Source organism: Mesoplodon bidens (assembly GCF_964165515.1).
Source record: "Mesoplodon bidens genome assembly, chromosome: 2".
Classification (NCBI taxonomy): domain Eukaryota; kingdom Metazoa; phylum Chordata; class Mammalia; order Artiodactyla; family Ziphiidae; genus Mesoplodon; species Mesoplodon bidens.
Window position 1 is genome coordinate 167233377 of NC_138177.1, and position 24787 is coordinate 167258163.

The window sequence follows — 24787 nt, forward strand, 5'->3', positions numbered from 1 at the left end:
AAAGCTGAAAGTTCAAGAACAGGGTGCCAATATGGTCAGGTTCTGGTAAAGGGCTTCTTATGGGTTGCAGACTGCTGACTTCTTGCTGTGTCCTCACATGGTAGAAAAGGTGAGGAATCTCTCCAGGGTTCCTTTTATAAGGGCACTAATCCCAATCATGAAGCCCCACCCTCATAACCTAATCACCCCCAAGGGCCCCACCTCCTAATTTAATCACCTTGGGGATTAGATTTCAATATATGAACTTGGGCACAAACATTCAGACCACAGCACCACCATATTGGGGAAACTGTCTGTGCTCCCATGTAAGGCCAACTCTTCCACTTGTCCTCTGGACCTACCCTCTCTCCTACTCAAGAACATGGCTCCACAACTGTACAATCTCTCTCCCACATAACCCATTTTCCCCTCTCTACTAGATTATTACCATCAGTATACAAACATGCTATAATATATCCCATCTTAAAATAAAAAAACAAAAACACCTTGATAGAACCACCCTCTCTAGCCACCAGCCCAATTCTTTGCTTCTCTTTATAGCAAAACTCTCTAAAGTTATATCCACTCTGATGATTATAATTTTTTTAAAGGAAAACTGTTGGCAAGGATGTAGAGAAATTAGAACCCTCATACATGCCTGGTAGGAATGTGAAATGGTGCCGTCACTGTGAAAAACAGTTTGACAGTCCCACAAAAAGTTAAACATAGTGTTATCAAATGACCCAGCAATTCCACTCCAGCAATGTACCCAAGAGAACTGAAGACATTTGTTCACACAAAAACTTGTACATGGATGTTCACAGCAGCATTATTCATAATAGCCCCAAAATAGAAACAACCCAAATGTCCATCAACCAGTGAATGGATAAACAAAGTGTGTTATATACATACAGTGGAATATAATTTAGCCATAAAAAGGGATGAAGTATGGATGCATGCTACAACAAGGCTGAACTCTTAACACATGCCAAGTGAAAGAAGCCACACACAAAAGACCACATGTTGTAGGATTCCTTTTATATGAAATGTCCATAATAGGCAAATCCATAGAGACAGAGAGTAGATCAGTGGTTGCAAGGGACCGAGGGGAATGAGGCATGTTGCCAATGGGTAAGGAGTTTCTTTTTAGGGGGATGAAAGAGTTCTGGAATTAGTGGTTATGGTTACACAACCTTGTGAGTATACTAAAAACCACTGAGTTGTATACTTTAAAAGGATGAATGTTTTGATATGTACATTATATCTCAATTTAAAAACTCCTCTAATTTGCCCAAACCTACTATCTTGACATCCTCTTTTCTTATTTTTTTTTCTTGAGTCTATTCCAATCTGGTTTTCATTCCCAGTAACCCATGGAAACTGCTATTGTCGATGTCAACTATGCCCTGTTGTTTTCTGTACTTTTAATCAAAACATTTTCACAGAATGTCAAGGAAAAATAGTTTAAAATTCCTTTAGTGAATGAATTTGTCCTCATGACAGAAGATTCTGAAAGTTATAGAAAGGAAGCTAAAGGTGTTCATTATGGGCAGTATTTTATCGTTGCATTCTATAGTACATAATAAGGTGGGAGATTATGCATTTTTATAGTATAGCTGACTGTTTTAGGTGTCTGTTTACGGGGAGCATATGTTAGGGTTAAAAGCCTTTTGAACCCTATTCCCCAAATCCTGCAAGTGTTTTCTTCCTTCCAATCAAGTAAAGCTATTTACCATCTCAGTGTATTCAGTCAGCTTTTGAAAGGTAGATTCAGTATTTCTGACAAACTAGGACCCTGCTGCTTGATAAGCAGATGTTCACATTCATGGTTCCCCATAATCTGCCCCAATTCTACATCTCCAGCTTGATCTTCCAAAATTCCACACCACAAACTCGTTGCTCTAGCCAAGCTGGTTTGTTTTCTGTCTCCAAGTTATAAAATGGGCAATTCTATTTCTAACATTTTGCTAAGAACTTTGTTCCTGTCTAAAACATTCCCTTCCTTTCCAGAATTCCCTGGCAGTCCAGTGGTTAGGACTTGGTGCTTTTACTGCCGTGGGCCTGAGCTCGATCCCTGGTTGGGGAACTAAGATCCTGCAAGCCGCGCAGTGTGGCCAATAAATAAAATAAAATAAAATATTTCCTTCCTTTCCCTCTGCCTGCCCTTCAAGATTTATTTGAGAGTCTATGCCATTTGCTTATTCAGTAAACATCAACTGAGTGCCTTCCATATGCCAAGTACTCTCTGGAGTACTGGGGTACAATAAAAACAAGCCTGTCCTTATGTAGTTTATATCCTAGCAGGAAAATGACACATTACAAAATGAATTAAAGCGTTATTACAATTGTGATAAATGCTAAAAATATGAGGCACAGGAAAGTAGGATAACCTATCCTGGGGAATATTAACTGGTCTGGGGGATCAGAAAGGCTTTCTCTCAGACATCGTTGCTTTTTGGAAAGTGATATGGCAATATATTAAATCACACAAAAACTTTAACCCAGAAATCCCACTTTTGAGACTTTATCAGATAACAATAAAAGTATCAGTACTTAAAGTGGCTTAAAGTGTGACTCTGGCTCCTAGTAAAGTTGCAAGCATTATAATGTATAATATCCCACTAAGCCAGGATGCCCAAGAGGTCAAATCTCCAAGTCAGACTGGTGGATTGAGGAAAGCAAATGCAGGTAACCCAGTATGTCATTAAAAAATATTCAGGTGGGTGGACTCATCATGAGATGCTTAGAACATTCCAGAGAAGTCAGATTTAGGTCCAATCGCATAATACAAAGTATCCAGCACCTGAAAGCTTGCTATAAGGTCCTGATGGAAGTCTCCCAGTAAAAGTTATCCATTAATGGGGTTTGATGAAATGGTTGTTGAACATGGGGGCGATGGCTAGTTCTGGCTACCTGGAGCACATTTGTCTTATTGGCCAAACTGGCTGATATGTATGGTCCTTTGCCTATGGGAGGCAAATTGCTGTATGAGATCCTGTTCCATTGGTAAACATCACAGTTGCATTGCATTGTACCTTGAAGCAAAGCTCACCTGTTGTTAGATTGAGGACAGAATAGTTTACCTTTACACAGGGCAAGACAAGTGCTGAGTCTCGTGAGATAATATCTGTGATGATTTGGTTGTTGAGCCAAGGTTGCAAAAATTGAGTATGGTCAAGTAAAGGCTGTGAGAAACTTGAGGGAGCAGGACACAGAGTAGATTGCATGACATATATCCTTTGAAAAGGAAGTCTCTTACAGAATCAATAGAGTAGATTGCATGACATATATCCTTTGAAAAGGAAGTCTCTTACAGAATCAATAGTGTAGCCTTGTGCAGTATTTTTCCGTTTTCTATTTGGACCCATTGACATTCTCGTTATTACATTGCCTCTGACTGTGCCTTTACTGGAGTCAAATTCCTTCTGCAGGTCTTATAATCCACAGATGTACAGTTAGTTATGGTTCCTCTGATGTTCAGGTGGGTATGGCAGAGACGGCTCGTCTGATTGAGGAGCAGCGCTCTAGTGAGCAAAGGTGTGCACTGAAGACTTATATTGCTGTGCAGAGTAGAGCAATCCTCAAACAAGCAATACAGGTGGCCATTAGGCATGGACACAAATGCCACATTCTTAGTTAGGCAGAGGCACCAATCAGTCCTTATATTGTAATGACACCACTTTTGTGGGTTATTGGGAATGCTATTGACAGGTACACATCTGGATTTGTGTGCTGTTTGCTTGCTTTTCCTGGCTTCTGAGTAGACACCCAAAAGCCAAATGACATGGTACAGGAGACTTCCTAACACCTCTCGATGGTGGCTGCAGTGGGGACACGGTGGTCAGCTTCCATGGTGATACTGTAGATAACATCCTCCTGTGATAAGTCTTCACGGCAGGAAACAGCTGTGTCAAGCTGCTACATCGAGGGGTGCCTCCTGAATAGCATTGCAAGCCTGGTATTTCCACGCTAGAGCTACCAACCCAAGAAACAGTCATCTGGAGGAGCAGTAGGAATAACAGCCTAGTTATAGTGAGGCTCAGTAATCACAGGCAGTGGAGTGGCAAGCCCACATGGGGTGATGTTTCAATCAATGGCAGGAGTTCCTTGGGACATCTTGGAAGACAGGAATGTCACATCAGGCTGGAGTTTATTGATCTCTGTGTTAACTGCCTTGAATGCTGCACTGGTTGACTGTAGCTAATGATTCTATAGCAGCTCTAACAACAGAGATGTCTCATCTCAACTCATCTCTGATCTAAGATCAATGAATATGTCTTCTGTGTCAGAATTCCTCTTTGTAGCTCTCACTCTCTAGATGAGCTCCGTGGTTGCAAGTTCGTCTTATCCCGTCGTCTGAGAGAGCTAAGCTTACTTCCTGAGCTACTATCTCAGGTAACTCCTCCAGTAGTGCTGGAGTCTTCATTGCAATCAGCTGCTCCAAGTTGTATACTGGACATGGCTCTGTTGACCTTGAAGCCATGTATTAAGAGCCAGTGGAGGAGCTCCACTCTGCAACCGTTCTTATGTTTTGGAATCTGACTTTGGTTCCAAGGCATAGTTTTTAGTGGTGGAAAAACTGGATACCACATGAATGTCCATGAATAAGCAATAAGGGATAAAAGATTAATTTCTGGTTTTTCTAGACAATGGAATATTAGATAGCTGATTGGAAATAAATTAGATCTAAATGGTTTGTCTTAAAGGATATTGATTATAAGAACAAGTTTCAAATCAGTTTGTTTAGAATGAGCCCATATTCATAAAAAATACCATATGCTGGTATATTTGAAAGAGTTTGAAAATGTTAACGTTGGTTACTTCTAAGTTATGGGGAAGAAGAATGGGGACCTCTTTTAGAGGATTCCATACTTCTAGGGAATGGATTATTAGCTCTTACTTTATATATCTTTGGATTTCCTCACCTGTCACAAAATTAGCTGTTATTAAAATTAATGAAAGAATTTAATTTTGGTAGGGGAAAAGACTACTAAATTTTTCTTAACCTATCCTACACCATCTAATACAGTAAACATTCTATAAATATTTATGGAAGGAGATATGGGGGAGGAGGAACAGGTTAAAATATGTTTCACAGTGCTAAAAAGATAACCCTTAAAGCATTAATTGTATGATGAAGCATTGCAGAACCTCTAAATGAACAGCAGGAGGGAGGAAGAAAGAGATACTTGATTAGGCTGGCAAAATAAAATGGGAAGAAGTGAAAAAAGCAAAGTATTATAAAATAAATAATAGGCACCAATGGAAAAGATAAGATCAATATTGCAGTTACTCCAATAAATGTAAATGGGTTGAATTTACCTATCGAATGACAAAATCTTTCATACTGGGTGTAAACACTCAGGTAGGTGTTATTCACCTAACTAGATGCTGTTTACCTTTCTAAACACATAAAACAAAGTGAACCTTTAACAAAACATGATTGCGGGTGGCCTTGGCCTGCAGTGGCTTGCAGCAGGATTTTGGTGTCCGGCCAGAGATTGAGGTTGGGCAGCAGCAGTGAGAGCACTGAATCCTAACCACTAGACCACAAGGGACCAGTGGCCCGGGACAAGGCCCTGGCCCATCAGCTGTGTAGAAATGCATTTCCACATGGAGACGGAAAGTAGTGAAGCAAGTAAACTGTTTATTAAGAGGAAAAAGACTACAGTACGTGCGGATAGACACACGGGCAGGCTCAGAGAGACAGTCTTGCCCTCCTGGAAGTTTGAATCACTTTTATGGGGCATTTCCTCCGGGTTTCCTTTGACCAATCATCTTGCTTTGCCTGGTTCTGAGTCCATATTTGGTACCTCTCACCATCCTCCCCTGTGTGCGTGTGTCTCTTAGCCAAGATGGATTCTAGTATAGAGGCCTATGGGTAGTTGGCATCACTTACTATGAGGTGGCGCCCCCTCCCTTTTTGACCTCCAATGAGCCTTTCTGTGCATGTGTAGTCGGTGAAGTCTCCTTGACTTCAAGAATGAGGAATACGTGGTCTTTTATCTCTTTTCTGGGCAGGGCCCAGCCTACTCCATCATCCTGCTTTTATGGAGTTTCTGCTATTATGGAGTTTCTGTCCACAGGGGAGAAACTGTTCAGCCTGGGGCTCATCTATCTCCTGCCTCAGAAGGATACTATTTGCAAGCCACGAGTACCATAAAAATATTTTAGAATACACCTAGCAAGACAAGTACAAAATGTGTATGGAAAAAAGCTATAAAATTTTGGTGAATGTATTAGTTTTCTATTGCTTCAGTAACAAAGCCACAGACTTAGTGGCTTAAATCAATCCCAACTTATTATCTTACAGTTCTGTAGGTGAGACGTCTCACTGAGGTAAAGTCAAGGTGTCAGCAGGGCAGCGATCTTTTCGTAAACCTAGGGGAGAATCCCCAGCACTGCTCCTTCAGGTGTTGGAGGAATTCACTTCTGAGGTCACAGGACTGAGATCTCTGTTTCCTTGGTGCTGCCAGCTTGGAGCCATCCTTAGCTCCTAGACGTCTCTCAGGGGTCCTTGTGGAGACCCCACATTTCAGAAGCAGCAATAAAATGTGGAATTCTTCTTGCGCTTTTAATCTCTCAGGTGATTAGATTAGGCCCACCCTATATAATCCAGGATAAGTGATTTCCTATCTACCTCCCAAGAAAGTAGCTTTTGTAAAAATGCCTGCAAAGCAGCACTGACTTGCAAAAGCAGCTCATAGGACTAATTCTCCTTACATAAGTGGTTAGTTCATTCGATGAAAAATTATTTCAAGGCAATTGTCATGCTTTATTAACAACAATAAATATGTCTAAAATGTATCCTACTTATAAATCCCTGGAAATAAAACAGTCACCATTGTTTAATCCTTAGCACCAAGAACACTGTTCTCAGAACAGACATCTCAGACGTCATTCTGAACCTTTAGACTAACTTAAAGGTCAGCTATGAGTGCCCTTTGCATTCTGTCTCCACCTTTCTGACTTTTCCTAGCCAAAACACGGGAGTGAAAAACGTTTTCTAAGATAATGCATTGACTGGCATCCTGTGACGTCCCGGGGAAGGCGGCCCGCCGGCCGGACATGGGTCAGGAGGAAGTGGCCAAGAAGGGTCCAGGGAGGCACAGCCCGGAGGGGAGGAAACGACCCAGTTAACATCAGCCAGGCACACAGTCCCAGAGTCCGGTGTAGCCGGCGCGACGCCACTTCGTTTTCACTCGATTTCAGCCAAGAACACCAAAGAGCCACAGGCTGCTACCCGGATGGAGCGGCGGCTCCCCCCGCCCACTTTCCGTGCTAGGGCGCGCATGCGCATCCTGGAGGCCATTGGGTGAGGCGGAGGGTGGGGCTCGGGGTGGAGAGAGGAGGGGAGCGGCGGTTGGACGAGAGGGGAGCCACGCCCACTACGCAACGTCTCTGCGCAGGCGCGGGGCGCCAGCTGCTGGTATTTTCGACCCGTCTGCCGCGCCCCCGTTCATTTTGCTTTTGGACGTTGGACGTTGGAGGTTGTAGTTGTGAGTCCGCCGTTCAGGAGAAGCAGCGAAAAACCTCTCTCCGTCCTTAACTTCAGAAGGAAGGCGTCCGTTGGGCCTTTCTCTTCTTGAGTGAGGCGTCGACGGCCCGTGGTGGGTTTTCTGGTGACGTGGTGGCCCTGCGGTCGGTTACCTCAAGGCGAGCGTAGCCGGGGCCCTGTGGGCCCCGCGGGGCGTGGACGGGGACGGTGGCGGGGCTGGAAGGCCGGCAGCAGGCGGCGCCACAACCCGGAGTTCCGGAGGCCGGGAGGCTCGTTTCTTTCTCGGCCCGAGGCTGCCCGCGCGGCTCCCTTCGGGACTTCACCTGTATTTTGTTTCCTCTTCTTTGTTTTTAGGAACTGAGTTTTCGGGCAGGGGTCGTCGAAGAAAAGGAAGCTCGGAAGCTGCCGTCCGAGATGTCCAGCTACGTGAACGACCTGTGGCCGGGCTCGCCGCACAAGGCCTCCCCCACGTCGTCGCGGTCGGGCCCGTCCAGCCGGCTGTCCTCGGCGTCTGGGAGCCGCTCTCCCAGAAGCTCTCCGTCCCGATCCATCGTCTCGAGTCGGTCGTGGTCGCGGAGCCGCAGCCGCAGCCCGCCCCGGCGGAGGAGCAGGTCGAGGTCTCGCTCCCGAAGGCGCCACCGGAGGAGGTACCGGCGCTACTCGCGCTCGTACTCGCGGAGCCGCTCGCGCCCCCGCAGCCGCCGGTACCGGGAGAGGCACCACGGCTCCTCCAGGAGTTCCTACCGGTCCCTCAGCCGCCCCCGCTCCCGCGGCCGCTCGCATTACCGGAGGGCCTACGCCTTCGCGCGGGACCGCCGTTACTACGGCTTCGGCCGCACCGTCCACCCGGAGGAGCGCAGAGACTGGAGGGGGCGATCCCGGACCAGGTCGCGGAGCCCAATCCCATTTCGTCTGAGTGAGAAGGGTGAGTCGTCGGTCGTCGAGAGAGGCGTTAGGGGAAAGAGGAAGGACTCCAGTAGGTTAATAGTTAAAACTACACTGTCGTGGGCGCCCAGTTTTAAAATGGACGGCATGCTTTCCCCTTGGGAGTAACGCTGTGCACGTTAAATGGCTTGGTGGAGGGCGGTTCTGGGTGGAGCCTTGAAATTGTCAGGGAGTTAGTTATTTACCCACCCTGTGCTTTTGTAGATTATTTAGGGATGCTTGTTTTTCTCAGCAAAATAAGTAGTTCTTTTTCCATCAATAGAAATATATCTTACATGTGTAAACGTCTAGATATCACTAGTTTAAAATCACAAACATAGTTTGTGATTTTTGAGTTTTCTGGAGAAATACTGCAGGATAAATGGACATTTTGTGTTTCTTTTGTAGATCGAATGGAGCTGTTAGAAATAGCAAAAGCCAATGCCGCAAAAGCATTAGGAACAGCCAACTTTGACTTGCCAGCTAGTCTCAGAACTGTTTCTGTAACTAAAGAAACCAACCGTGGAACAGCTGTACTGAATAATGGTGCAAAATCTGAGGTTAGTATTTTAGATTTATCCAAACAAAATCTTCAGAAAACTACTACCAGAAAGATCTGATTAGCCATTTTTATTTGATTTGCCTTAGACTGCTTCCTGGAAAGGCTAGCTAAATATAATTTAAAATAACAGATCTGACAATACTGAGATAGTCTCCCCCCGTGAAAATGGGAGACTAATGAACTTTATTTTCAGTTGACACAGTACTGATTACTTTCATAATTGTAGCTGATATTTCGGTGATTTCTATGTAGTTACCAAGTTTTTCTAGCTAGTTTTTTTACGGAGTATTTATCTGTAGCGCTCATTTGCAGCATTATGTTCCCACAAATTCTGTACTCAACATACAGTATAGTTTATCTGCTTTATTTCTGTCTTATAGAAATCATGAATGTGGTCTCCAGACATTGATGAAGAAAATCTGTTGGTAATTGATACATGCGCAAAAGCATCAGAGGTTTAACTAATTTGAAGTTTATGTTGACACACTGAAAACTTAGTTTTTTGTTGGTAGATCCCTATGCATGCTAGAATTTGGGACAGGTACTAAAACAAAAGTGTACTTTGTAATGGTGGGGCATCTGATATAGGTGTCCCTTTCATAATATATGCAATATATTCCAGATGTTTTGAGAGATTACAGAAGAAGAGGCCTGCTTCACTTGCAGATAAGTTTATTAAAATTCTCCAGAAATGTGCAGCATAAAATTCATAGCTTAAAGGTTTAAGGTAGTTAGGAATTGATAACACTCAGTTAACATAGGAAAGATGGGTTATCTCCTGTCATTCAGACCCAGATGTGGGTTTGCCTAAGTATTAGTGGTGGACAAAAAAGATCTTAGTTCAGTCGCTTTTTCAGACGGTTAGGTGCCCAACTGGATGGGCAAATGCCTTAGTTCTTTGAAACTAGGTGTTTTCTGGTATGACTTGACTTTCAAAGTTACTTGAATTTGCATCAGGGGGATACAGTACTGCATTATGGGGAAGAGTGTCTTAAGCCTATCATTGAATCAACTTTGTTATGGGGAAAACTCTACAGAGTACTGTGTTGTTTATTTTAGGATGTTAACTATTTGGTTACATCCAACTTGATTTGTGTCTCTACAAGTGAATTTGTAATACAATTGGGCTGCTTTTTATACCTACAAGGGTGTGGTTTTTTAAAATTTACTTTCTCTTACCTGTCTAGCTGTCGGATAAGTTAATAGAAGATGAAACAGAAAATCCCAACGAGAAGTCTTCCCAGCAAAAAAGCATAGCTTTTAGCTCTAATGTAAGTATATCTAAGCATTGACCACTCAAAAACTGGCCTTAAACATATTTCTGTTATGTGGGTTTTTACTTTTGTTGGCTCATTGTTTTTATGCTGATAATTCGAGGCCTACTAAGCTGCTAAATAAATAGAATTAAAAAAATTTTTTTTTGTATGGTTCTTACAAGTGACCAATATAATGGGCTCCTACTCTAATATCTACATTCTCAGTCTCAATATTTTGTCCTCCTTTTAACTATTCCCATTATCCTTTTTAACTGTTAAAATATTCAAAAAACAAGTCTCAGAATATCCTGTAGTCAGAATATTTTAAAATCAGCTAAGGGCTTAATAAACAAAATTTCAAAACTATTTTTAATACTTCACTACTGCAGTAGTGACACATGCCTTGCATATGTCTGATTTGATTGAATCAAGTTGCAAGTGCGGTCCGTGGCTTTGCATTTATTTGGTTGGTGTCTTTTTAAAGTTCTAGTCTTAAATGGAATTATTTAATGTATTTTGTAAAAAGCAAATATTTTAAATATGTATAATATTTGTTTGGGAAGCTGACTTAAGAACTTGTTCTCTTACAGAATTCTGTAGCAAAGCCATTGCTTCAGAAATCAGCTAAAGCTACTGCTGAAGAGACCTCTTCAGGATCCCCAAAAATAGATAAGAAGAAAAGTCCATATGGACTGTGGATACCTGTCGAAAAGAACATCAATAGCTAAGGTTGCCTGAAATGCACTTTTTTTTTTTTGCGAGTTTGTTTCCAGCATTATTCCATTCCTTTGAACCATTTATTGATAATTGTTGCAATTACAGATGACAACACAGAAAGATGTAAATACTTAACATTTAAATATTAACATTTTAGATTTCTCTTGCAGATAGGAGATAGCACAAATGGACCAGAGGTTACGCACAGGTGGCATTCTTGTATATATACTTGTAAGTGTTTTATATAATATGGATTGGTTATGTAGAAGTGAAATTTTTAAGACAAACAGTAATTGAACTGTGTTGTATATATTTTGTTAATAAATTTGTTTTTATCATTTTAGTTTCACTTTATTGTGTATATTTTACATAATGGGTTTTTATTTAATAAAGAAGAATGAGGTGGTATCTCTTGTTTAAAGCCTTGCTAATCCCAGATCCAAATCCATGGACTGACAGCATAGGGCTCAGTGATCTTACCTCAGAGTTTGTGAGAAATGCTGAATCTCAAATCTACCCCAGAACTGAATTAGAAGCTGATTTGTAAAGTACTCCCGGTTGATGTAGATACTCATTAAAATTTGGGAAGTTTGGCCTAAGACTTAAAAGAATACTGGCATGTTATCCTGGAAGAATTGAGCTTCACAGCAGGAAACTCAGCCAGAGAGGGGTTGAAACAGAATGCCTCACTGGGCTATAAAATCAGAGGTTTTGTTGCATTTTTTTATGTTTTAAAAAGTATTCATTTATTTGAAATTCTTCATTGCTTCTTACTGTAGCTGGGAAAGACCTTAACTAAGCACATAAAAATTTAGAGATGAATGTTACACTTAACTGAAAGGTCTGGGCAGTTGGTTTAAACGTTAGCTGATTATGGATTTTTGTGGTTTTGCCTGTTAATACATTCTAGTGGATACCAAAACTAGGAAGATATAAGCCAGTTTTAGATGGTCTCTCCAAGTGTTAATTTGACTTAATCAAATGTTTGGATTAAATGTAAAATGCCAGCTTAATGAATTTATTTTGCTTATGTGCTAGACTTTAGCAACAAAACATGTCTTGCTAGAACCTAAGCAAAAAATAAAAATCCTAGTAGATCAGAAACATGCATGAGGTTTTGTTTTAGTGATGGGTGTGGGTACTATTGATTGCTTGAATGGTTTTCTTTTCTACTTCTTGGAATCTTGCCATAATTTTGAACAGACTCTTTAGTTTGGGAAATAATGAAATAGACTTCCATTAGGCAGGGATAACAAGTTAGAGAATAGGATGAGGAGAATATTAGAGGCAAGACAAAAAACCTGGGAAAAGACAAACACCCAGAAATTAGATAATAGATGAGCAGGCTTAAGTCCTAAATTTTTAAGTAGAAGTGGACTTTAAAAAGATGGTGAAGAATCCTCAAGTGCAATGTAATACTGTATTAACTACAGCTGTGCTGTCCAGTATTTTACCTGCATTTCCCATTAAGACAGCCACCAGCCACTGTAGCTCTTGACCACTTGAGAAGTTGGCTGGTATGACTGAGGAACTGAATTTTAAGTAACCACTTACTGGAAAGTGCAGATAATAGAATACTTCTATGGTAGAACATTATATTGGGTAAGAGCTGCTCTTAAATTTGACCCTATGAAAAATTTAAGTGTACAAATTTAGACTTGGATATATACATTCCTGGACATATAATTTCTATTACTATAGTAAAGCTATAGAACTCAAGGATTTCCTTGTAAGGGAGACTTTTGCAATGAATTGATGACATAATGCTAAGATCATTTCCACCTTCACTTAGCTGGTAACAGAAAAGCATCTGCTTTGATTATGACCTTATGTAAGAGGTTTGGCTAGTTGCTATGGATATGTGCCACTTCTGAGATTTCACTTCTACAGTGGTCTTTTCCTTCAGCCTTCAGACTTGCCTATTTTCTCTTTATTAGTTCATTTTCTTTTTACTACCCAGTATCCTGAAAAGAATGTACACTTCCTCCATTTTTTTTTTCCATAATCACCCCATGAAGTCCTGTCAGTCCTTATCTAACCTGACCTTGTTGTTTGTGTGTGGTCAGGACAACTGTGTTCAGTCTCTCCTAGGCTTTGTGACACAGAAGATAACTCGTAGGTATTCCCAGACTGCCTGTCATTACATAAGTGGGATGCAGTTGCCCAGGTGTGATACCACGTCATTACATAACCTGTGGACAATATAGCAAGCAAGCGCTGACAGTGAGAAATTGTACCACGAGACTAGATTTAGTGCTGTCCAATAGAAAGGAGAGCTTCAATGAAAAGTGAAAAGGTGAATTCGTTTTTTACCCCAGTAGATGTTAAAATAGTTACAATGTAGAAAAGTGGTATTTTACTTTTTTGGGGTAGGTGTTGTGATTCAGTGTGTATGTTACACTTAAAGCACACCTCAATTTGCCCTAGTCACATTTCAGATGATCACTAGTCACATACGGTGGGTGGCTACCATTGTGGAAAGCACAGCCCTAGATTGTAGGTTCAGGTGTGTAATGCTCTGCTTTTTTTCTAGAGAAGCCATGATTACTGAACTAACCACAGCATGCTGTCCTTTGGTTTTCTTTGCTGAAGCACTTATTAAGCTTACCTAGCAAAATAAAACTTGTTCTTATGAGGGCTCACTTTTCACTATTTCTTCATGGAGTCCTTTCTCAAATTTTTCTGTCATTCAGGCAGAGATTTCCATGCATTTGTCTTTTCTTTGACCTCTTCCATTATCTACAGTGGCTTTTTGTCCTTTGCCCACTATTAGGATTCTATCCTTAGCCTACTCCCTCTACAAGCTCTTTTGCTAATTTCCTCCACTCTGTCTTTAACTACCATCTACTAACTGAAGAGTATCAATTTCTGAACTCTAGTTTCCAAAGCTTGCCTCAGCTCTTCAAAATAAACCTTTCCTATACTGAGCTTATTACAGTATTGCCTGTTTGAATTAGTGGCTTTTACCATCCACCTAGTCACCTTCAGAGTAGTCTTCAGATCATACTGACATCTGTTTTTTTGGTTGGCTACTGGGAGCACTTTTCTCCTCTGGGGAAATCCTATTTGTCCTTTAAACCCAAGTCAGGATGATGTCTTTGAAGACCTATTAATTTTTCCCTCCCCTCCTTTTCCCTTAGTAGAAAGGTATTATTAAATGTTTCTTTGAAAATACAGGAGAAGAAAAAACTACTGGCATGTTATTACTCTTGATAAGATTGGGCGGCATGGGTGTGTATTTGTGACAAATTTTTTTTTTTTTCTTTTTTTTTTTTTTTTTTTTTTTTGCGGTACGCGGGCCTCTCACTGTTGTGGCCTCTCCCGTTGCGGAGCACAGGCTCCGGACGCGCAGGCTTAGAGGCCATGGCTCACGGGCCCAGCCACTCCGCGGCATGTGGGATCTTCCCGGACCGGGGCACGAACCCGTGTCCCCTGCATCAGCAGGCATACTCAACCACTGCGCCACCAGGGAAGCCCTGTGACAAATTATTTTAAAAAATAAGTAAAATTACCACATCTGTTCCCATTCCCAGGAGCAATCACTGTAAATAGTATGGTGCACATCCTGGATTTTTTTTCTATGCCTGTACAAACCTCTCTTTATATAGGTAAGAGCATCTTTTCATGTTAGATCTGTCTCATTCTATAGTTGTATGACTGTACCACAATGTTAAAATTTCCCTATTCACAGTACACTGAATATACCTTTATTATTAGCATTTATATTACCATCTTTATAAGCCCGTCATTAGCTAAATCAGAGCTTCCTACTCATTGATCAATAAGTGTGCCCAGCTTATACTGATCTCAATCCTAGGCACGTAACATGGCACAAATAATCTTCACTTTCATGGGATGCTCCTGACTTCAGGTTTTCTATCCTGTTTCCCGTAATTACTACTAAAATCGCATGTCCTAATTTTTTAGTTACAGTTGAAATAAGGTTAGAATTCCAGTTAGCCTTTAAAAAAAAAGATTGTATTATGTGTATTTTAATAATACTTTCACCAAGTGTTTTAACTTACCTTTCTCCAAGGGATATTTGCTTTTTGAAGGATGGCATATTTGTAAAATGCTATTGGAGAATCAGTCTCCCACCCTCTATGCTTGCCCCATAAATGCACCTGGGCCATGGGATAGAACATGGGACAGGCAAGCACCTGCTAATTGTGACCTCTTGGAGCAAGGAGGGATTCGGTTGAATTTCCAGTGACCACTGCCTTCCTTTCAGTACCTACCATAGCTTATAAGAAGAATTAGTGCCAATTTAGCAACTCACCTCTGAAGCTCCCAAGTTCAACTCCAGGTCAAGTCAAATGTATGACAGATTTCAGCATGATGATGACTTGTGTTCGTATCTAAGGATTTTAAGCCTAGCAGAGTGCACACGTTAAGCACACACTTCAAACACAGAAATACAAGACAGATTTTTCTAAAACAAATGAATAATAAATATATAAGTATGAAAATACACAGATTTGTAGAACACGTCTTTACAAATTATAAAAGGAAAGAGTCCTGATTTACTGGTACAATTTGGCAGAACAGTTCCTGAAGGAGATTAGACAGCTGTTCCTCTTTCCAAGTTTTGTTTAATTTCAGCTGTATGTTTCCCATAGAATCTTTCTGCCTTCCTGTTGAATTTAGCATTCCTTTCATTAATGTAGTCAATATCTGCATCATCATTATAAGGACGTCTCCGGCTGTATTTGTCTCGTTTTTCAATTCTGTAACGGAAACAAATATACAGAATTCAAAGCTGCATTCCTTTTTGTTTTTTCTTTTTAAATAAATTTATTTATTTATTTATTTTTGGCTGTGTTGGGTCCTCGTTGCTGTGCGCAGCCTTTTCTCTGGTTGCAGTGAGCAGGGGCTACTCTTCATTGTGGTGCATGGGCTTCTCATTGCAGTGGCTTCTCTTGTTGCAGAGCATGGGCTCTAGGACCGCGGGCTTCAGTTGTTGTGGCTCGCGGGCTTAGTTGCTCTGCGGCATGTGGGATATTCTCGGACCAGGGATCGAACCCATGTTCCCTGCGTTGGCAGGTGGATTCTTAACCACTGTGCCACCAGGGAAGTCCCTCCTTTTTGTTCTTAATAGTTAAGACTGAAAACAATATCTTTAGAAAGCATCCTACAAGGATATATGTTCAATGAGCATTCTTCCTGAATTTAATCTTTTAAGTTAACAGTATCATCAGATGATCTGGACTGAAGTTTGGGAAATTACCCAGGTTCATGCTGAAATATGAGTGGTAACATATTACATTGAGAGAATTTTTATACGTACTCTGTAGATTCTGCCTAGTAGTTACCCCATTCAAAACACATATAAGCAACGTAAGTGTCCATCGACAGATGAATGGGTAAAGAAGATGTGGCACATATATACAATGGAATTCTACTCAGCCATAAAATGAAACGAAATTGGAGTTATTTGAGGTGGATGGACCTAGTGTTTGTCATACAGAGTGAAGTCAGTCAGAAAAAGTGCCGTATGCTAACACATACGGAATCTTAAAAAAAATGGTTCTGATGAACCTAGGGGCAGGACAGGAATAAAGACACAGATGTAGAGAATGGACTTGAGGAGGAGGGTGGGGTGGGGGGAGGGTAAGCTGGGACGAAATGAGAGAGTAGCATTGAAATATATACACTACCAAATGTAAAACAGCTAGTGGGAAGCAGCTGCACAGCACAGGGAGATCAGCTTGATGCTTTGTGACCACCTAGAGGCATGGGAGAGCAAGGGTGGGAGGGAGACGCAAGAGGGAGGGGATATGGGATATATGTATACATATAGCTGATTCACTTTTTTATACAGCAGAAACTAACACAACATTGTAAAGCACTTATACTCCAATAAAAATGTTTAAAAAACCCACACACACATATAAAAGTGGTGGTGAATGGGACCATTCTTCAAACTAATAATTCAAAAGTTCCTTAACTTCAATCCAGTTGCTACACTTCAAGACCATATAGTTAATTTTGTTATTAAGCATGAATCACTACTAAAACTTTAGGCTGCATTTGTAGTACTTACTGTTTTTCCAAGTCTACGACCATCCTATCAATTTCCTCTGTGGAAGGCACATGTGTTCCATGAAGAAGACTGTTAGATGTTCGGTAGAACTCCTCTCCACTGAAAAAGAGTGAAGTGGTGAGTAACACAAAAAAAGATCCTATACCTTCAGAACTGGACAATGTTTAGTGGTCAAAAGTGGAAAACTTTGAGATACTTTATTTCAAGGAAATAGAATTCAGACCAAAGAAAAGATATTTAAGAAATATCTACTCCTGGGACTTCCCTGGCAGTCCAGTGGTTAAAACTCCATGCTTCCACTGCAGGGGGTGTGGGTTCGATCCCTGATCTGGGAACTAAGATCCTGCATGCTGCGTGACCAAAAAAAAAACAACCCTCCAAAGCCCAAATGAGTTAGCTGACCACAGGTTAATGGAATTAACAAAGTTCATACAGTGGGAGAGCTTGAGTAACATGCTCAATTGAGGGCACAATTTACAGCCCTCTCCACTCTCTACACTATCACTATTAAAACAGTCTTGATCTTTAGCACAGTACCTGTCTTACATAATTAGGTAAGGAGTGCAGTTTCGCACTGTTTACTGTGCATGACGAAAGAAAGTATTACTGTGTCCCTTACCTGTGGATAAGGGTAATAGCAACAGTAATAATGATAACAAATAATAGCCAATACATATACAGTGCTTTCTATGTGCCAAGCACTGACTGAGGGCATTGTATGAATTTATTTAATCTTGATAATAACCCTGTGAGGTGGGCACTGTTGTTATTCCCTATTTACAGATGAGGAAACAGAGAAAAATTGTGTGACACAGCTACTAAGTGGTGGAGTCAGGACCCAAGGCCAGGAAGCAAAGCTCCAGAATCAGCACTCTTAAATTCAAGGCCTTCCAGTAACATATATAATGTATGCTTTTAAATCACATCGACTTACTGCTTTTCTCTCAGTCTCTCATATGTTTCATGTCAGGTCAGATCTGCTTTGTCAACCTATGATACTGGCGTAATTGGGCAGCAGCATAATCTGAAAAAATGAGAACCCATACTATTTTAGATGTTGGGTGGGGCATTATTAGACTTGTTAAATGGGCCATTAATAGGCCCATTCAATAAAGTAAAAGCCATTTTTACCTGAAAATCCCAGATTGGGGTTTTTCTCCTCTTTTTCCTCTCCCATTTTTCTGCATCTTCTGCACTGATCTCTAGCAACTTCACTTTCTTATAGTCTTCCCCTCTTGCTGTACATTCCTAAAACGAGGGAAAAAAAACATTAGCTTTATGGCCTTATACAATTCCTTAATTCCTTTCAAATCAAAGGCCTAAAGACTGCCATCAAGACAGTAAAATGGCCAGTTTACAAAGAAAATTGTGGAATCTGCTATATCTGTAAGAAATAATATATCTATAAAACTGACACCAAAAATAGCTGTGGAGGGGACACATTAGATGTCCATCAAAATCCTTTCTCGCTTCCTTTCTGGGCTCATGGCCGCCCATTTCTCAACGTCCCTTGCAGCTGCATCAGGCCAGGTGACTTGGGCTGCTCAACTGGGAACTGATACAGGAGAGACTCATGAGGTTTACCTTTTCTTATTGTTGGAGCTTTTGTTACTGTAGCTTAACCTTTTACCCTAATATCCATTATGTGGCTGTAACTATGTGCCAGGCAGTGTTGTAAATGTCTTACATATTTTATTCTCACAACTCTCTAAGGTACAGATGAGGAAACCAGAGCTGGAATGCTTAATGCTTAACTACCATGCAATATACCGCCTGAACAAAACACAGTATAATATTTGAATCCACAGCTTATGAAGGTGGCACGAGTGTACTTACTTTTTTCTTTTCTTCTTCCTGCAATTCCCATTCCAAACGAGCTTTCTTAGCTTCCCAATTTGCAGGTAATTTAAGTCTTTTATCTTCCTCCACAACTTCCTGGTGATTTAATTTTCGAGCTTCATTCTACCACCAGGACACAAAGTTTGTCAGCAGAGGTATGGAAACAAATCCAAATAAATGTTACCTATCTTCTTGTATGGTAGGCCATCCAAAATGGACTTATGGATTTTATCCTGAAAGGAAGGGAGCCACTGGAGAAGTTTGTGTGCAAGTGTGTTTGTACTGAAGAGATTTCATGTAGGGGGAAGAGAGGTAAACACCAATATCTATACCTTTAAGTATTATTTTACTGCCTTCAAGGAACCATGTGGTAAAGATGGAAAGAGCAATAGTTTGGGAGTAAGAAGGCCTGAGAAATACTGATTTGACTACTCCCTGGCTGTGTGATGTAAGCAAGTCACTTAGGATTGGATTGAAACAGCATTTCCCAAAGTATGAGATCCACTGTACAGAGGTACTTGAGATGATTTTAGATACTACTGAATGTCAGTCACATACTGAGAAAGTGATTCCATTTCTCATTCCTTTTTTAATTCAGATTGGGTTGAAGACAAAGTTTCAGTTTTAACACCTCTAAAAACACCTATCTTAACACCTCATTTAGTCTCCCTTTAAAAACAAAGAGAGGGGGGCATTCCCTGGTGGCGCAGTGGTTAAGAATCCGCCCGCCAATGCAGGAGACATGGGATCGAGCCCTGGTCCAGGAAGATCCCACATGCCTCGGAGCAACTAAGCCCGTGTGCCACAACTACCGAGCCTGCGCTCTAAAGCCTTCGAGCCACAGCTACTGAGCCTGAGTGCCACAACTACTGAAGCCTGCGCTCTAGAGCCCGTGAGCCACAACTACTGAGCCTGCGTGCACAACTACTGAAGCCCACGTGGCTAGAGCCCATGCTCCGCAACAAGAGAAGCCACCGCAATGAGAAGCCTGTGCGCCGCAATGAAGAGTAGCCCCCGCTCACCACAACCAGAGAAAGCCCACGTGCAGCAACGAACACCCAATGCAGCCAAAAATAAAACAAATACATTTATTAAAAAAATAAAAACACTGAGCAAGTGGACAGGTGGTCACACTTACAGTATAAACCATGAAGGTGGTATGAGAAGGATTACAATCTAATTCTATTATCTATGAAGTTCAGAAAGTTTTAGGTGACAGAGTTAGTGGCAGAGTTAGGCCAAGAACCCAAATTTCCTGATTTCTAGCTGGTTTTCTTTTCTATCTATAATATTGTAACATCTCTTTAACCACAATACCATCAGCACACTCCCCAAATAATTCCTTATTATCAAATATCTTGTCAGTGTTCACATTTTCCTGATTGTCTCATAAGTGTTATTATTTTTACAATTTGTTTGAATTGGAATTCATACAAGTCCCACATGTTGCGATTAGTCAATATGTATGTACACCTCTTAAGGTTTATTTAATGTATAGTTTCCTTTTCCATCTTTTTTATCCATTGCTTTTTTGAGGAGTTTGAAAATGACTGTGTTGACTGTCCTATTGTTTCCCAAAGTGGCATCTGCTAGTTGCCTCCCTATAATGTCCTATAACGTATTTTTTGACCCCCGTATTTCCTGTAAATTGGTCAGTAGATCTAGTGGCTTCATCCAATTCAGGTTAGATTTATTTATTTTAAGATTTATTTATTATTTATTTATTTAATTTAATTTTTGGCTGTGTCGGGTCTTAGTTACGGCACGCGGGATCTTTGTTGAGGCATGCAAGGATTTTTCGATGTGGTGTGCGGGCTTCTCTCTAGTTGTGGCGTGCGGGTTTTCTCTTCTCTAGTTGTGGCATGCGGGTTCCAGAGCGTGTGGGCTCTGTAGTTTGTGGCACACGGGCTCTAGTTGAGGTGCGCGAGTTCAGTAGTTGTGGCGCGTGGGCTTAGTTGCCCTGTGGCACGTGGGATCTTAGTTCCCCGACCAGGGACTGAACCCGCGTCCCCTGCATTTTAAGGCAGATTCTTTACCACTGGACCACCAGGGAAGTCCCCAATTCAGGTTAGATTTATTTTTAGCAAGTCTACTTATATGAAACTGGTGCTACATACTTCTATCAGGAGACACATAATCTCTGATTTTATCCTTTTTGTGATGTTCACAGCCACTGACTGTGATCCAGTGACTCATTAAAAACTGCAAAAGAGGGATGTTTGAATTATATCATTGCTTCTTCACATATCATCCGGCCTCCTTTTTTTTTTTTTTTACAGTATTTCAATTGAGTTAAGTATGTCCCACTAGTTTTTAGAATGCGTTTTTCTGCACAAATAGAGATAACTACCATCCTCACACATACCTCCTCTTGTCTCCAGCTGCCTGCTGACCTCCTATCCTAATGAGGACTTTTCCTTTGCTCTCGTTCCTACTGTTCTATACACTTCCCCAAACTCTTTACTTGTCTAATAATATCCTACTCATTTTTCAAGCAGCTTAGTTGTCACCGTAGTCTCTAGTTGTCAGTCTTCTCTGCACTTCTGAGGCACTTTGTTCTTCCCTCTAACATACCATTTACCAAGTCGTGAAGTAATTATTGGTTACGGATCTGCCTCCATAACTGGGCAGAAGCCTTACCATATTTACTGCTGTATCAACACCATCTGTTGATAGTTGGCTATAGCACACTAGAGGCCATTAGGGGAGGGGCTGTTTTTGGATGAATGACGCCAACTTGCTGCGTGACAACAGACAAGTTACTTGCCATTTCTGGTCCACGGTATCCCCCTCCATAAAAAGAAAGGTTTGACAGAATCACTTGAGCTGAGAGGAGGGTGTGGGGAGAGGATGCTTAAAAAAATACCAACGTCTGGGGCTTCCCTGGTGGCGCAGTGGTTGAGAGTCCGCCTGTCGATGCAGGGAACACAGGTTCGTGCCCCGGTCCGGGAAGATCCCACATGCCGCGGAGCAGCTGGGCCCGTGAGCCATGGCCGCTGAGCCTGCGCTTCCGGAGCCTGTGCTCCGCAATGGGAGAGGCCACAGCAGTGAGAGGCCCGCGTACCCCACACACACACACACACACACACACACACACACAAACCAACGTCTGTGTTTAGAAACTGATCAAATCAGACACTCTGGAAGTGAGGCCTAAGCATGTCTAGCTTTTAAAAGTTCTCAAAGTGACTTCAGTGTGATTCCAGGTTGAGCACCACCGGGACCGAACTTTCATGAAGCTCTGCAGGTCTGTCACACGCGCTGGTGCGGCTTCCTCGTCCCTCCACAAACGCGCACAGGCCTGGTCACGTGACAGGTCTCAGCTGGCCTCTGGGGCGACTCACCCGCTTCAGGTGCAGCTCCCGGAATTTGCGCAGTCTCTGTTCGCGCTTCTGGGCGGCCAGCTCCTCGGCCGCCGCAGGGGGCTGCTGTTCCTCCGCGCCGTCTACCGGCACCTGCGGCGGAGGACAGGCTGGAGGCGGGGCCGGTTCGGCTTCTTCCCGGACGGCCCAGGTGATTCCCCGCGGTTCCCGACAGGCCGGGCGCTCTCACCGCCGACCCCGACCCCACAGTGTCTGCGCCCCCCTCTCTGCCTCCCTGGCACCACCTCTTCGTCTAGCCGCAAACGCTCCTACACTCCCAACCGCTGGTCAAGACCAGCCCCACCCACCTCCTCTGCCTTAGCCTTTGCCGCCATCACCCGGTAGCGTTTTTCCCCCAGACTTCCTGCGACAACTTTCCCGAGTCTCCAGCTCACTTCTGTCAGCCAGCAGCCACAGGTTTCTGGACAAAGCCCCGCCCTTTTCTGCTTCCCCAGCTGAGGAACCAATCCCGCCCTCGATACAGCCTTGGGCTGTATCCGATTGGGCCAGGCTTGGGCGCAGGCGCACTGAGTGGAGAACCAGGGCAGCGCGGCGGAATCGTCTGAGCGTGTTGCTCGAGGAAGAGGGGTAAAAGGAAGAAAACGCCACCAAAACTGTGAGAAAGCAACCCAGAGCACAGACTGTGCCCATCAAGTGACCAAAGCAGGCCTACAGGCACCATCACAGCATCCTGTCTTAACCTTTGCGTGGCGGTACAACGCCCGGTACAACGGAAGCTCCAAGAGGACAGGATCTATTTCTGTCGTGTTCACAGCGGATTCCCTGTGCCCCGAACTGTTTGAATGAAGAAAGGAAGGAACAAATTGACCGAGGGTATTTGGGATCTCTTCCTCAAGCATCTCCGAGATGCAGAAAGATTTCTTGGATTAATGTGAGATATTGACTTCTCAAAATTCTGCATAGGACACCATTCTTCGTATATCTGTCCATTCATTCAGTAATGAACTGTATAACCATTCTCTATTTAACTCGTCTATTCTTTGGTTCATCATCTATGAAAAAATAATAAGACAATACCCATGTTACAGAGTAGTTTGAGGACAAATTCGACAATATTTGTGAAATATTTGTGACTTGTGCCTGGCCCATGGCAAATGACCAATATACCAGTTGGGATTAGGTGTGTCCTCCTCCTAAGATGTCTTTAAATGTTTTTCTTCAGGGAAGCCCTAACCTTCACCACCTTAAGGGTCAGTGTCCCCTGTTACAGCTTTTCATACTTTCTTCTTTGTGGTGCCTACATAAATGTAATTAAATAAGCGTGGAATTGACTGTTTAGTGCAGTTAATTTAAATGAGACAAGTTTCTTAACAACTATGAAAGCAGCAAATCTAGCAGTCATAAGCTTATATTTTTTCTACATTATGATTTGACAGAGCAGTCGTAACACGTATTTTTATTCTTTAGGAATACAGAAATGTCAGTTATTTTCAGTACGATCACTTAACCAGAATTACACGGTTTGTAAAAATATTTTATCCGTCAAAGCCCTACATACTCAAACCAAGTAATTAAGGAGAGTTTAATAAAGGGACTGTTTACAAAATTGTAGACTGGGTTAAGAGAAACCAACAAAAGAGTGAAGCATTCCAGGGCTAGCAACAAGGGGGAGCCATTGCTACCCCTAATCCTAAAAAGAAGGAAGGATAGGATAGGAGAAAGTCTTCAGACAGAAGATGTGACTAAAGAAATGCAGCCAACCCATAATCCAGTCAGGGAATAGATATCCTGACCATTTATTCTCTTCTATTCTAGAAAGCATGACTTTCCCACTAAATCCACTTGTGAACTTTCTATTCTGTTCCTTTTTTTTTTTTTTTGGTGGCCCATATGGGGACCGAACCCATGACCTTATTCTGTTCCAATTATGTGTCATTTTCTGTGCAAATGTTTTTACTGAAGCCTCTTATTAAGTTTTAATTCCTAGTAAGGTAAGTCCCTTCTCAGTTTTTTTTCCAAAACTACTCTTGGCTGTTTCTGTAAAAATTAATTTTTAATTTTGGAATTGGAAATATATTAATATGATTTGAATTATATATGTATATATATAGTAAATCCCCCAGATTATCACTTATATTAGCTTCTTGGAAAGCAAAAATATGTTCTTAGTAACACTAACCCTGCCCATTGCCTCCTAAATATAGCATACTATAACCATATACACAGTTCTGTACCTTGCATTTTTCATTTCGTATACTTTGGAGAACTTTCCAAATTAGTATACAGAGAGCTGCCCCATTCCTTATTTATTAATTTACTTATTTTGGCTGTGCCGCATGGCTTGTGGGATCTTAGATCCCCGACCAGGGATTGAACCCATGCCCCCTGCATTGGAAGCACAGTGTCCTAACCACTGGACCGCCAGAGAATTCCCTGCCCCATTCCTTTTTACAGCTTCTCCCGAATGTACCATCATGTATTTAACCGGTCTTCTATTGACAGACATTTGAGTTGTTTCCAATTTTTTGCTTTTACAAAAAACTGAAATGAACAACCTTGTACGTAAGTCAGTTTATGCCTGTGCAATTGTACCTGTAGGATAAATTCCCAGATAGCTGGGTCAAAGATTAGATGCCTTTGTAATTT

The 24787-nt window shown here is 41.9% G+C and overlaps 1 protein-coding gene and 1 pseudogene across 2 annotated transcripts; one reads left to right on the forward strand and one right to left on the reverse strand.

Annotated features, from left to right (window-relative positions):
• The first annotated feature begins 7432 nt into the window (after window positions 1–7432).
• On the forward strand, window positions 7433–11279 carry LOC308613231 (arginine/serine-rich protein 1-like). Its single transcript, XM_081226379.1, has 5 exons — window positions 7433–7589; window positions 7832–8402; window positions 8810–8961; window positions 10151–10234; window positions 10810–11279. The coding sequence occupies exons 2-5, from the start codon at window positions 7892–7894 to the stop codon at window positions 10945–10947; spliced, it is 885 nt and encodes a 294-aa protein (XP_081082505.1). The 5' UTR covers window positions 7433–7589; window positions 7832–7891; the 3' UTR covers window positions 10948–11279.
• Window positions 11280–15054: 3775 nt separating this feature from the next.
• LOC308605492 (pre-mRNA-splicing factor SYF2-like) lies at window positions 15055–22515 on the reverse strand (annotated as a pseudogene). The gene is made up of 7 exons (XR_014017867.1): window positions 22485–22515; window positions 22163–22365; window positions 18816–18941; window positions 18111–18227; window positions 17914–18003; window positions 16980–17078; window positions 15055–15663 (listed from the first exon to the last, which is right to left on the reverse strand). The product of XR_014017867.1 is annotated as a pre-mRNA-splicing factor SYF2-like (transcript).
• Window positions 22516–24787: the final 2272 nt, after the last annotated feature.

What these genes read in the sequence shown, in the direction of transcription:
- LOC308613231 (XM_081226379.1), top strand. Translation starts at nt 7,892, where the DNA reads ATGTCCAGCTACGTGAACGACCTGTGGCCGGGCTCGCCGCACAAGGCC. An exon ending in ATTTCGTCTGAGTGAGAAGG is followed by an intron (nt 8,403 to 8,809) that starts GTGAGTCGTCGG and finishes TTTCTTTTGTAG; the next exon opens with ATCGAATGGAGCTGTTAGAA. An exon ending in GCATAGCTTTTAGCTCTAAT is followed by an intron (nt 10,235 to 10,809) that starts GTAAGTATATCT and finishes GTTCTCTTACAG; the next exon opens with AATTCTGTAGCAAAGCCATT.